The 15,060-nt window shown below is 38.7% G+C and overlaps 1 protein-coding gene and 1 pseudogene across 1 annotated transcript; both read right to left on the bottom strand.

Moving 5' to 3' along the window:
- Positions 1 to 3,914: 3,914 nt before the first annotated feature.
- LOC146635801 (uncharacterized) lies at positions 3,915 to 7,048 on the bottom strand (annotated as a pseudogene).
- Positions 7,049 to 8,126: 1,078 nt separating this feature from the next.
- LOC146635800 (uncharacterized) lies at positions 8,127 to 9,216 on the bottom strand. Its single transcript, XM_085350216.1, has 3 exons — positions 9,168 to 9,216; positions 8,701 to 9,060; positions 8,127 to 8,326 (listed from the first exon to the last, which is right to left on the bottom strand). The coding sequence occupies exons 1-3, from the start codon at positions 9,214 to 9,216 to the stop codon at positions 8,127 to 8,129; spliced, it is 609 nt and encodes a 202-aa protein (XP_085206342.1).
- Positions 9,217 to 15,060: the final 5,844 nt, after the last annotated feature.

Genomic DNA, 15,060 nt, shown 5'->3' with positions numbered 1-15,060 from the left:
ATGGGATGAGCTCTTAAAAAGCTGGTAGTGGACTGAGTGAAGGGTTACAGGACAGTTTTACTACTGTGTCACAGCGATCGAGCCAACTCTGACAACATTTCCTCCTTTTATTCCAAGGAAAGGAGAGTTTCAGTTTCACACAATCTTACAATGAGAACAGCACACGTTAAATTGGGCATTAACTGGTGCTCAGGGACTGTGCAGACCAGCTCTGTCAGGTGGCCCTGTACATCTTCAACCTGAGCCTGAGCCTGGAGAGGGTTCCTGAACTGTGGAAGACTTCCTGTGTGGTTCCGGTGCCAAAAATCGCACACCCCAGGGAGCCCAACCACTTCAGGCCTGTTGCCTTGACTTCTCATCTGATGAAGACCATGGAAAGGCTCATCTTGCATCACCTTCAGCCACTGGTGGGCTCAGTGTTGGACCCCCTGCAGTTCACCTACCGTTCTGGAATTGGGGTGGATGACGCTGTCATCTACCTGGTACACCGATCCCTCTCTCCCTAGAGCAGGCGGGGAGCACTGTGAGGATCATATTTTTTGACTTCTCCAGTGCTTTCAACATCATCCAACCCGCACTACTGAGAGGGAAGCTGGAGGGAGCCGGAGTAGGCAAACAGCTGACTGCATGGACCATCGACTACCTTACCAACAGACCACAGTATGTGAGGCTCCATGACTGTGTGTCCGAGGTGGTAATCTGCAGCACGGGGGCACCACAGGGCACGGTTCTCTCACCTTTCCTGTTCAGCCTTTACACTTCAGACTTCTGTTATAATTCGGACGATTGCCATCTACAGAAGTTCTCAGATGATACAGCCATCATTGGATGCGTATCAGACGGGAATGATCAGGAATACAGGGGGTCATCAGTGACTTTGTTGGCTGGTGTGAGACCAACGTACTCCAAATCAACGCGGCAAGACAAAGGAGATGATCATAGACTTCAGGAGGAAGTCACCCCCTACAACACCGGTGAACATCCAAGGGAAAGACATTGAGATAGTGGACTCTTATGAGTACCTGGGTGTTCACCTCAACAATAAACTGGACTGGACTACAAATACAGACATCCAGAGTCGACTCCACCTGCTGAGGAGACTGAGGTCCTTCGGAGTCTGCAGGACTCTGTTAAGGACATTCTATGACACTGTGGTAGCATCTGCCCTTTTCTATGCAGTGGCCTGCTGGGAGAGTGGGTGCACGGACAGGGACAGGAGCAGGATTGACAAACTGGTGCGGAGGTTTAGCTCCATGCTGGGATGTCCCCTGGAGTCTGTGGAGGTGGTTGGTGAGGGGAGGATGTTAGTAAAGCTGACATCCATCATGAACAACCCACATCACCCACTGCATGAGTATGTGAGTGGGCTGAGCAGCTCCTTTAGTCAGAGACTGAAACACCCTCGCTGCAGGAAGGAGCGCTTTCGCAGATAATTCGTCCCAACAGCAGTTAGACTCTATAACTCCTCAATCACGATGTCATAAGTCACTGGACACTGTGAACATCCACGGTCACCACTTCATGCATAATGGACCTTCCATGACCTTCCAAGCTATATAGTTTATGTCTTCCATATTTCCAACTATATCCATAATCACATACTGTGTATGCTACCATTGTATATAGTGTATTATCTTACTTTTTTTCATTGATAGCTTAATTGTATTTTTGTATTTCCTTCATATATCTGTACCTGAGCTGAGGTGATGCAAAAATGTCCCCGTTGTGGGATCAATAAAGTCTTATCTTATCTTATCTTATCTTATCTTATCTTATCTTATCTTATCTTATTTCAAACATAAGTAAAGAACTGAGTCATTCAAACTGTCATGACAAACATTTGTGAGATTAAAGGCATATTCCTACAAAAGCCTTGGCAACCAGGTCACTAACCCAAATACCTATCGTGTCCACGCCTTTCAGTTGCAAAGCTGACACTAAGCCTGTTCATTAAATATAAAATGATCAAAAATTAATGAGAATAATCAATAATTAAAGCAGTATTTGAATTATAATTTTGCTGAAAGTTTCATGTCATCTAGGTCTGATTCGATAATTCAGAGGTAACAAGTGAAAATATAATTAATAGGAATAAAAACTAAAAAAAACATATAAAACATTGCACGGCCACGCTGTGCTAATTATATATTTTAAAAAATAAATGTAGAGTTGGGAATTGCAATCAATATAAATCTCAAAGTGTTCACAACATTCCTGAACAGAAATAGGCCTCTGCACCTGGGATGAGGGTGTGGCCATGAAAACAATGTGACATGCCATTGGATGTTGGGACACATAATAACATGACGCTAAGCATCGGCCAATGAATGTGAACTAACAACCACAAGGTATGGCTGCACTGTAGGAAAAAATCTTAATATAAAAGTATTCTACTGTGCATTTTACAGTTTTGTTCTGTTCTTCTAGAATATCATTAAAGTTACGTAAATAGACTGTGATTTCACATTTCAAATGTAAATTAACATTACATCACTGTAATGTAATAAAACATAATTTCCATGATTATTAAATGTATCTGTCTGTACATATGCATATTTAGATTGTTAAAATACATTCACAAATGTATCATGATTGAAAGATTGAACTTTTGAATTCAAATGTAGTGCTATGGAAAAGTATATAACATGATTCCTATAAGCTTGTGTTACATCACATAAGTATTATTATCACTGAAACTTAGGGCCATTGTGGCTCAAGAGTTGGCAGTTCACCTTGTAATCAGAAGGTTGCAGGTTCAAGCCCCGGCTCGGGCACTCTTGGTATTGTGTCTGTGGTCTAGACTCTTCGCCTACTGTTGATGTCCAGAGGGGCCAATGGTGCGATATGGCAGCCTCTCCTCTGTCAGTCTGTCCCAGGGCATGCAATCCATTATTATTTAAACCAACTGTTAACTGTATATTTCTGTACATTTACGTATTATGATTCATATTGCCACATTCATTGACCTTGCTTATAGGTAATTTCATTGTTTGATCACGTTAAAATGTAATGTCTAAAAGCACTTGGAAAAGGCAGAATCCCATGTAAAATTAGCGCAACAAACTGTATTGTCATTACTGGGAATAACCGTATTTTTATGAGGAAGTTATTTTCTGTTATTTTACGGTAGTATTTTGGCGCCCCAGCTGCCGGAATATTACTGTTTTTTAAAGATGGTTTTTTTTAACAGTGCAGTCACTCAGCTCAACAACATCACAAATCACTTCATTAAGTTTTTCTCGTCACAGTGATCTTTGATACACAACATCTAAATAGCTGTCAAAATGCTTCAATTAATGGGAATCAGAAAGATTGGAAGTGTCTTTAATTAATTCCTGAATCTTAAAATGCATATAATACTGACTTTGATAAATAGCATTGCATGGCATACAGGACAAAAACAAAACAAAACAGAAAAGATGTTGCATACATTCACGCGCACGGCCAAGTTACAGTTACTGTGCAGCCTGCAGACAGCGTTTCTCAGCTCACACACTCCCAACAATGTTTTTAAAGAAGGAGGCTGCTCATTGTTAAGTTATGCTGAAGTTTAAATCATTAAATGGCAGTTACATCATTTAAACTTACAATAATATGAACATAAAACATGAATGTCATATTACAAAGTCGTTTCCTGACACTTGAAACATTCACACTCTTGGGTGGTTTGTCTTCAGGTTTTCTCACTTGAGTTTTCGACTAATGCTCTGACAATTAAGGCTGTTAGAAATGGCTCCAAGAGAGTTCTCTTAGTCCTGGTTTCAGTTTAGGTCAGTTCAGTTTTATTTATGTATCGCCAAGTCGCAAAAGTCACCTCAAGGCACTTTAGTTTCTCTCAGTACTTAGAGACAGTAGGAGTAGAGAAAACCGGTCTGGCTGGTTGTGTAGAGAAAAGTATGCACATCATTGAAGACCTACATAAAACCTTTATGCCTTCTGAGTCGATTATGGCGTCTGCAGGCAGAGAAGAGCACAACCAGTAGAGGTACCAGTCCCAGAAAAGGGTAGAGGGTGGCTCTTTCCCATCTGTCTGATTGGGTACTCCAAATTGATCTCTTGTGTTGGGAATGAACAGCTGCTGGTGCAAAGGACAGAAAAATGTAGGTGATTAGTCTGTCAAAGAGAATAATTTTATCATTAATGGTAGTTGTAAAAGTAATTATTTGCTTCACTGCCTAAATATATATGCAAGACGACTGACAGGATCTACTGATACACATACATATTATTAGTTGGTTTCTAAAAATCAAATGAGATGAATTCACACTGTTTTATTTACTTTGCAATTGCTTTGCAATGTTGTTGTTGTTTTTTTTTGTTTTTTTATATATGCATTTTTGGACTGTTCTGGATTGAATTCACCTTTTGTTGACTTACCAGTGACATTGAGTTGACAGCTCTCAACGTGAAAGTGATAACCTGTGCTCACCTCACACAGGTACAGACCCGAGTCATCAGTCCTGAGTCTGGACAGTTGAAGTCTGATTCGTCCTTCTCTGAAGGCGTCTTTGTCACTCTGGACTCGTCCTGAAAACCTTTTATTCTGAGACTCTGACACCTCAACACCTTGACGAAAATGATATAAGACTGAGGCTTTATCATCATCTTCCTTTTCACAGATGATGGAAAGAAAATTGGAGGGGGTATTAGTTGCAGTTTTGAATGTCCACTCCAGGGTGACAGTCCCACTCTCCACTGCATGATAGGAGGTCTGTGTCGCATTCAATGATTCTGTTGAGGAGATATATCGGAGCAGACACACTGAGAACTGGAACAAATCTGTTGTTGAGCTTTATTTGGAGTTCATAAAGTGAAGCTGTAAACTAACCAGAGACACATGAGGGGAGGATGACGAGCAGCAGGATCCTGCAGATCATCTTCTCCCTGTGAGAGGAGACAGATTGATTTTATTCATTCCTTGCAACTGTTGATCTTGTTCATTATCCTGTTAGGAAACCCAAGCACTAGAAAACAATTTACTGTTACTGAAGATATAAAAAAAAACAAAAAAACATGTAATGAACCAACTAAGTTACTCACAGCATGTTTGGAAAAGTAAGAAAAGGTCTTTTTTTTTTTTGAGCTAAAGACATTAAAAACAGTCACAGCTTTATTCCTGTCCGCTGTGCAGAGATATAAACAGAACAAAAGGTGACTCCATAATTTCTATTTCATAGGGCATTTTAGGGCATCACCTAGAATGTATAGTCTCCTGAAAGGGCTGTTAAGAGATATGTTGGAATAGTAAATTGTTATCTCCTGTCTCCCTTTCTCAACCACTTTAACTAGAGCCAGATGGAAAATCTTGCACGTTCCAGGACTGGTTATTAGGAGAATTTGTAAGGACTTGAACAGAGAACAGACATCTGTTATTGTTTCTCTGTTCAGAACAGTGAACAGAGAACTGTAGTGCAGATGTAATACAAATGTGTAACAACATAAACAATAGCATAGAAGAAACAGACTGAAATGGAACAGATACATTCAAGTAACAGCAATATTAGATACAGCACAACATTGTAGGTGAATTCAAAAACAATTAAAACACCAGTTACCCGAATTTAGGACAAATAGGCATAGACTGCACAAACATGGGAGGTCTGAGTCCTCTTTTAGACTGGGGTCATTGGTGGCCTTAAGACCATAAATCCATACTCACATATTTACAGATTTAGGTTTAAGTTGAAAGCCAATGATATGAAGTACAAAGAGAAAGGTTTTAGTGAACTAGAAGTAGAAAGTAGCATAAGATAAAATAAGATAGAAGTACAAAAATGTAGTTGAAAAACAATAAATGTCAGCTGGATCTCAATTAGTGGTCCACACAAAACACAAAGCCAATTTAGACCCAACGCAGCAGCCTTCACTGCAGAAGCTGAAGGTACAAATAGACTGCAAGAAAAAACAACACAGAAAATATCACTGTTTAACTTACAATTGCTTTGGAAACCGGATTTTGAGAATCAACCCTGGACTTAGAGCCGCACAGATATCAAGGCGCTGCTGATGCTTCAGCTCCGGTACAGTAAAGAGATCCTGAGGACAGATCTATATCCTGAGAAGTATGAAGAAGGAGTTAAAGAAGCATAGTAAAAGATCAACTGCGTACTCCTGCTGTTTCCTCTTATGTCAGGTAGTGTCAGGTCTTCAGTAATCCTGAGGCAGTGAAGCCCCGCCTTCTGTTTAAGTTGGCAACAAGTCAACTATTCAGATGACGTACCAGATTCCACAAAGGTCAAAATTTTAATTTCTCCCTCATCATCCATCCATTTGCTTATCCTTTTCAGGGTCGCTGGAGCCTATCCCAGCTGTCATAGGGCGAGAGGCAGGGTACACCCTGGACAGGTCGCCAGTCTGTCGCAGAGCCAACACACAAGGACAGACAACCATTCACACCTAGTGACAATTTGGATTATCCAATTAACCTATCCCCACAAGCTGCATGTCTTTGGACCGTGGGAGGAAGCCGGAGTACCCGGAGGGAACCCACGCAAAAACAGGGAGAACATGCAAACTCCACACAGAAAGACCCCGGCCTGATGTTGGAATTGAACTCAGGACCTTCTTGCTGTGCGGCAACAGTGCTAACCACCGTGCCACCGTGCACCCTCATCAAGTCTTAATAATTTCCCAGGTCTTGAAATATCAGAAATTCATTTTTGAATTCCCCTAAGTCTCTATGAGTTTGTTTACTAAGACTTTGGATCTTATTTTTATAAGGCTTGCCTCTTGTTAACATGCTGAGTAATACTGAATATAATTTAACACATTTAAGACCAGAATGAGCTGTAACGCAAACAGGATTTAAGGGTTGGGTTGAGAATATTATTAATAGAAGCTGTCAGGAGGAGCTAAAGTTTACCTTCGTTATATTTCATTTGCATATGACTGGAATGCAGTTTGTGAAGTTATGTTACATTCAAGTGTTCAAATAGCGTACCTTCCCACCCAGTATTACGCCAGCAAGATGAGTCACTGCGTCATTGTGACCGTCATCAAAAGAAAGCCTTCGACTTGTTTTCTTGGTGCCTGGGTTTGAGGTGCTCATAAATCACCATGTGCTAAAATCCATTTGTCCTTTAAACGTTTAAAGAATCCTCCAGCATGTGACAGCTCAGGCTGATTAGTCTAGACTGATTCAGTTTTGGTCATTAAAGAAAGACGTTGTGTGAAGTTAACTTGGCTTTAAGAATCCAAGCTTCATGTCATGTTCTCTTGATTTTTGTTGTAAGTCTTCATATTGTGGCCTTTGAAATTTTTGATTCATATGTGTTGAGGTTTGAATGTTTATTTTATCTTATACTCTTGTATTCCATGTCTTTAGTCTCTGTTGCATTTCATTTCTTGAGTTATTGTTTTTGCAGAATTTCAATTTGTTGTTTTGTTCTCATCTCTGATTGTTTTGCAGTCTTGGACTTTGATGTTTCTGGATTTGCGGTTAGCAATAATGGAGACAAGACTGACTGAATGCAGGGAGGAGACACAGAGACAGGCCAAGAAAAGAAATGAAAGGGAACTGATTAAACTAAACAAGGAATTAAAAACGAAACACCTAGATCACTGGTCTAGGCACTTGGGAAAAATACTAAACATCAGAGGACTAAGGAAAATAAAAAGTATCACATACAACTCCAGAAACAAATCACAAATCCACAATATTAAAAAGTACAAGGCAGAAACCCTGAGATCCTAATAGTTACTAGTAAGACTGGATATAGTGTAGCTCTTTGTAATGGGTATCTTCCTGCGTTGTCTCTGAGAAGATACAGCAGTTGATCAGATGGAGTCCAGTCATTTATTCAGTTTGTACAGGTATTCCCACAGCACAGGAATGAACACTTTGTATGCTTTGTGTAGAAATAATACACAACAATAAGCAACATTCATATTAATATTACAGATTACATGGGTTTATACAACAGTCTGCTAAAACCAGGAGAAACCTGGTGTTAAACCAACTAACACCTACTGCTGTTACTACATGATTGAATGCAATCCAACATTTCCATCTGCTGGTTATAATGGTTAACAGCAGAGCAAATTTGCAGCTGCGGCTTTATGTTTTGTCAAGCTTCTTTATAATAGTTGTTCTTGGACTGTAGGTTCCTGTCAGTACTGATGGGTTTTTACCATAAGAAGCTCAGCATCTGTACATCTGCTATAGGATTTTGTATCCTCTCTTCATTTCTGAAAACAACTAAAAGTATTGCAAACAGTGCCAGCAGAGCTGCCAACACTCCCATTAAAATGTAGAAACCGGTCATTCCTCCAATGTCTGTTGTCGTTTTTGTTGTTGGTCTGTGAGGTTGGAGCTGATCAGCAGCTGCTGTAAGAACATGGAGACACTAACGTTAATGATCAGAATCAAAATGATAACAGTTCAGCTCACAGTGTTAGAGTTACGGATCACAATAAAATAATAATGATCTCCAAAAAATAATAACTTTAATGTGTAGAATAAAACAGAAATTGAAGGGGATAATCCTCCTTCCATAATTTATAAAATGAAGCTCCTGTTTTATTCAGTTTGAGTTCAGATCTAGCCTTCAATGTTTAGACGAATACATAAAAGAGTTTTGTGTTTAACTGGTCCATCAAAGTTTGAATAATAATCTGCAGGTTTTCATACATCATTCCAGACATAAACATGACAAACCAATTATTTTTAAAAAATGCAATATTTTAACTAAATAAAGATACCAGTTACGTTGAGTCCACATCTTCCAACACTGAAGCCATAATCAGTGTTGACCTCACACAGGTACAGACCCGAGTCATCAGTCCTGAGTCTGGACAGTTGAAGTCTGATTCGTCCTTCTCTGAGGGCGTCTTTGTCACTCTGGACTCGTCCTGAAAACTTTGCATCCTGAGACTCTGACACCTCAACACCACTGGACACATGATAGAAGCCTGAGGTTTCATAATTAGTCATCTGTTGACAGATGATGGAAACAGAGTTTGTGGAGTTGTCAGGTTTGGTGGTGAACGTCCACTCCAGTGTGATGTTGTGGTTCTCCTCTGCCTGATAGCAGGTCTGTGTCACATTGACTACAAATGATCCTGTTGAGGAGACAGAGAGGGAAAGAGAGGAGCAGACACACTGAGAACTGGAACAAATCTGTTGTTGAGCTTTATTTGGAGTTCATAAAGTGAAGCTGTAAACTAACCAGAGACACATGAGGTGAGGATGATGAGCAGCAGGATCCTGCAGACCATCTTCTCCCTGTGAGTGACACAGCAAAAATGAAAATCTACTTCATTCACTGATGACAATATCTAATCCTGTTCATGATCCTTATTACACAGACTCACCAAAACTACAAGAACTACAACCACGGCAACAGAAGCATCTAGAAGAAAAACCTGCAGTGTTCAGAGCTGAAAAAAAATGCTTTTTTCTGATACAAGGTAGTGATGTGGTTCATTTTCTAAATAGATGGAAAAAATTTAATCTGTTTCTCTGAACATCTCCTCACAAACAAATGCGATGCTGCTACAGAAAGAAATGAATGAATTTATTTTTAAAAAGGTAAAATACAAACTCTGCAGTGTCCTCTTCTTTCAGATGGTTTCCTTTTTACACCAGAGTCAGCTCTGCTGCATCTCCATAACAATTTGGAAATCTGTACAGTTTCACTTTTACATTTAGGTGAGATTTTGCCAGTTTAATCTTACCCTACTTCTTATCATGATAGTGGAATATTCGCAGATGCCACATGATGGAGCTAAGTGCTCATCTCATCCAACGGAAGTGTGGTTTCTTTTTATTTGATTTTTTTTTTTTTTACAGTTTTTCTCCATTGGTGACATGTTTTGGAGGGAATGATCATTAGACTGAGAATCAACTAATCAGTTTAGATCTACAAAATCTATTCATTTGGAAAATGTGCTAAATATGGGCTAACTGTATAACTGTAGGCCACTTGTACTTAATCATTTGCAAAGATTTACTGAGACAATTGAGACATGTACTAAGGCACTTGCCATTTGATAAAATTAATGAGAAATTAATGAGAAATGTCCATGTTATTTTGAGAATGCAATTTCTCTTTCAAGAAATGAGCCAAAACAATGGAGAAAAACTGTAAATCAAGAATTGAATTCAAAATCCTGCTCCTCCCATACAAGGTCAAACACTATGTCAGTTTTTGAGAGTGGGGCTCTGAGATATAACTTAGCCAGTTATTAGTTTCAATTTTTCTTTAATACCACAGGACTCTACGCTTCCCCTCACATTTCACATTTCATTTTTCTGTTAGAACTTTCTGACTTTGTTTAAAAAGACATCAATTTAGACATCAATAAAAAATGTCTGTATGCACAGAAAAAATATTTTGAAAACTAAAAAAGGGTTTAATCTATAAGTGAAATTGCTGTGTGATATTTGTTGTTTGTCACGGCTGCCGAGGCGAGCCGTGTGGAGTTGGAAGAAGGACCCAAGATGCAGGCAGTGGATGAAATGCTAGTGAGGTTTATTTACAAAGGTGTAGTGGCAAACAAGCAGTGGGGCATGACAAATAACTGAAGACACCTAAACTGGGAGAAATTAAAATAACAGACCTGGGAGCATACGATAAAGGGATGAGAAGCAGAGAGACGCAGACAAGGAACAGGACACCGTGGCCCACACGGTAACGCAGACTGACACGACATAACGCAGACAAACCAGCAACAGGCAGGAGAACACACAGGGCTTAAATACACACACCAGTAATCAGGGGATGAGAGACAGGAGGGCAACACGGCTGGGAGGAATCAGAGCTGAAGGGACAGGGGAAACGTAAACTGAACACACTCACATCAGACAGAGACCTTCACAATAAAACAGGAAACTAACAGACAGAGAACCAGACAGGACACTGAACTTGACAGGCGGACTCATAAGTAGACACAATAACACCATGGACAGACAAAGGGAACACAGAGAAGTGGGGGCAGGCAAGCAAAGAACAGAACCCTAACAAATGGCAAAATCACAACAGAATACACACTCAGAATAAACAAAAGCATAAGGAAACACAAAACACTGAGTCCTCAGACTCAGGACCATGACAGTGTTTGATTTTGATCTGTTTTGTACTATCAAGTTATTGTTCTGGGGTAAAGGTTGTAAATGGGGATGTAGCTTTAACTGGGTATCGTAACAGCAGTTTTTCACCCATTCTGTGTTTCTGTGTTTGTTTATTGTCTTTAAAAGTCACTTTCTATTATGTGACTTTTTCGAAAGTGTACCAAGCTTTTTGATTGCACTTAAAAATGACCGCTAAACAACATGTTTTTAGTTCATAGAGTTGGTGGCATTTGGTTCATTTGGATTGTTTGATCGTTGTTAGATGATTAAACAACTATAACAATAGTATTATAGTATGGTGTACACATGGACTGAAAGGATTTTAACATATTAATAAAGATCTGTGAGGGAAAGGTCATTTTCAATTATATACATATACATATTATATTTTTCATGTTGAAAAGCTTTTATCTGATCAACAGGCTCAGAGAAGGGTTTGATCCACTATTTAATCTTAACATCTGCCTTCACTCATAAAAATGCTCCAAATGAATAACTACAACATTTCTATAAACATACTGAAAGCATAACCAAAAGGAGAAATGAACTGAAGCTGAAGTGAACACAGAAAGAGAAACAAACTAATGTGACATGATCCGAGGAAGCCAGGTGTGGCAGCTGTGTTTGCATATGCAGTGAAACTACACTTCTACCAGTTTACTGTAGGTACTGATGAAACAGACAGGTACCGAGTGAAAGAAGAAGACATAGTAGATGTATGTATTTACTCTTTTCATTGATTTCACTGTAATTCTGTTTCTTCTTTCCTGCTGTGATGTGGATGATGGGTCAGCTTGCTTCCTGTGAAATTAGTTCAATATTTGAGTTACTACATATTATTAGGTTGAGCTAAGACCAAACCAATTGATTATACATCATAATGTTCACCTCTGTAACGGGACCCTGACACAGAACATTTAAGAACCTTTGCTCTGGACAGAGAAGACTGAGGGAGACCACACCCTGTGCACTGTCTCTGTGTCTGTTGATTGGACTGAACCATGAATTTGGTCTTTTGTATATTGACCAGTGTTGGTCAAGTTACTTGAAAAATGTAATCAGTAACTAATTACTGATTAGTTCCCCAAAAAAGTAATCCTGTTACTTTACTGATTACTTATTTTCAAAAGTAATTAATTACTTAGTTACTTAGTTACTTAGTTACTTTTTAAAAACATGATTTACAACCTGAAGAGGTGATAAAGCGATAGATCTTTCAGCCCAATTCTACTTTTTCTGCTTAATCCATCATACAAAATGTAATCAAATGGAAAAGTCTCTTTTTTTAACTTGTTTTATCAATTTTAATCTTTTAACTTTATGCATCAAGCAAAAATTTTATTATATGCAACATTCTCTGAGTTGAATAAATTAGTTTAACATTTAAACCTATTTTCGACACATTCCAGCACATAAAATAAAATATTTTTTGTGTTTACACTCACTCTTTCAAATAGATGCAAGTAAAACACAGCAGAAAATAAATAAAGTCAAAGACTAGCGGTCCTGTTGCTCTATTTTCACCTGTAAAGCAGGACTGCGGTAGGCGGAGGTTTACCGTGTGTGCCGCGGTCAGTTGAAGAATCCACGACTTTCTCTGTGAATTTCCCATTACGTCGTTGCGCACTCGGTGCTTGCTTGGAAGTTTAGGGGTTTTTTTCGCTGTAAAAAGAAGTTTTCTTCCCACGCATGATGGACGCTAATATTTTTGTCACTTTTTATGGAATCAAACTCAAAGTAAGGTCAGTACTTCCACGCTTTAAACGCTGCACGCTCATACTCTCTCCCACAATCGATATGTGATCCATTGTTGATCTGCACACAGCTGTTGTCACTAACGGCGCACTCGCTTACGTCACTGTCATGAGACATTCTCGCAAAAAAAGTCACGGTTTTAGTAACGCAGTAACGCAGCGTTCCTACGGGAAAGTAATCCCTTACTTTACTCGTTACTTGAAAAAGGTAATCAGATTACAGTAACGCGTTACAAGTAACGCGTTACTGCCCATCTCTGATATTGACACATGAGCTATTTAAGTATATGATGACTTCAAGTGCTTTGACATAACCTGTTAATGCCACGGCCTCTGGTGATGATCTCTTTTGGTAATTTATCATGTTTCTGATTCAGAGAGTTGGATCAGTCATGGTAGTGAAACAGGACAGAATATTCAAAACTTTTTAGGGCTGCAGACTTGTACAATTCTTAAAACAACTGTTATTATAGATTAATATGCTGCACATCATTTATGTAACTGAGCTATCAATATTTTGGAGTTCAAACATTTTACTTGAAATTCAGTAAAACATTAGAACAAAGTAGTGAGACTATAAACTTGTTTAACCAGTCGAGCAGTGTAGGCATGTAAAATCATCAGTACAGTGAACACCTGTATTCAAATTATTAACATCAAAGAGAAAAACAAGGAAGTGAGCTGCAGAATAAAACACATGGAATGTGGACATTTGGTGAGCTTAAATTTATGTTATGTTTCTATTAATAACGTGCAGATGAAACTGATTTCTTATTTCTTTGGGTATGACAACTTTTTCATTAAATTACTATTTCAAGATGTTTCTTTAAATCCTGCTGTGGTTACACACAGTCAACAGTTTCTCTCTGGTTAGTTAAACATTTAACAGAAAAGCTGAAATAGTTAAAACAGAGCATGATTTCTAATGTTAGGAGATCAAAGTGAAATAATGAATAATAAATGGATAAAAGAAAAATGTTTTAGATATAGTATCAAACTCTTCAAGCCTTTAGTGGAAGTGTCAGCCATAAAAGAAAAACAACAGAAAACAGGAACAGGTCATTTGTAAGTCAAACTTTTCGTAAGTCGATGCACCTTTTTCCATCACCTTTTGAGTGAGGCGATGCTGGCTGAAGACGAAGTTCTTGTTGGAGGAGGAGGTGGCAGAGGTTGAAGAAAGCATACGTATGCATGCATACATACGCATGTGTACATGTACATAACATTAAGGAATTTAATGTAATTTTTTAAAATTTTCTGTTTTATCTATCTCATTACGCAGGTATTTGCCGTACCATGGGCAGAAACATTGCCATTAAGTGCCTTCGTAACTTGAATTTTTCGTTAAATGGGGTCTTCATAAGCCGGGGTTCCCCTGTACAATAAAATGAGAAATCTCTTTAGACCTGACTCCTGATAAACAGGATATTGTGAGTTCAATAGTTTCTCCGTATGAGAACAATCCGTATGGAAGTAAGTGGTTTTACTCTGGCTTACCTGAAATCCTGCAATTTGAAGTAATTCAGTCTAGATCTACTCCTGCATCCAGAACAGCTGCCCACACTGCTTTTGGATTCGCCAAGAGTTTTCACAGGGTCTGGCTAGCATAAAAGTGCACAAAAGGCACTGAATAATATGTACAACTAAAGGAAAAGTGCATCTTGCATTATTTTGGTGTATTTGTTAAAGTGCTTAATCAAATAGACAATGAAGTAAAAATATAACACTCCATTTCACACACAGTTCAAGTACTCAAACTGGTTTTAGTATTTTTTTTAAACAATACAGAGTTCACACTGTTGCAGCAGTTACCACGTGTAAAATTAGCATAAGTTTTCCTGCTAACTTATCAATTTTAGTAACTCACCGGAGTTTCCAAGAAACAAACATGCACTGCATCGGGTTGGTCAAGAGCAAAACACATAAAATGCTCTGAAAAGTACATAACTTTAAGTCAGAGATTGTTAAAAGTACATTTTAACACTTATTTTATATTGAAAGCCTTACTGTTTTGCTCTCAGTGTCTTGCTCCGTTTTGTCTAGCTTAATGCAGCAGCGTGCTTATGTTGCATTCACTGGACTATGGAAACACAGTGTGTTCAAGGGGTGTCGGAAATAATAACATAAGGTGAAAAAAATATATACTAGGAACCATGTCTATAGTGTTTACCTTTTTCTCTTTTATCAGGTGACTGCAGGTGTTGATGAACATGGAAAGGTATCACACTCAACACT

Source organism: Diplotaxodon limnothrissa, linkage group LG3, assembly GCF_057381915.1.
Source record: "Diplotaxodon limnothrissa isolate DT_005_m linkage group LG3, D_limnothrissa_male_GT1.1, whole genome shotgun sequence".
In the NCBI taxonomy this organism is placed as follows: Eukaryota; Metazoa; Chordata; class Actinopteri; order Cichliformes; family Cichlidae; genus Diplotaxodon; species Diplotaxodon limnothrissa.
Note: the sequence above shows the minus strand (reverse complement) of the source record. Positions and strands in the feature narration are given on the sequence as shown.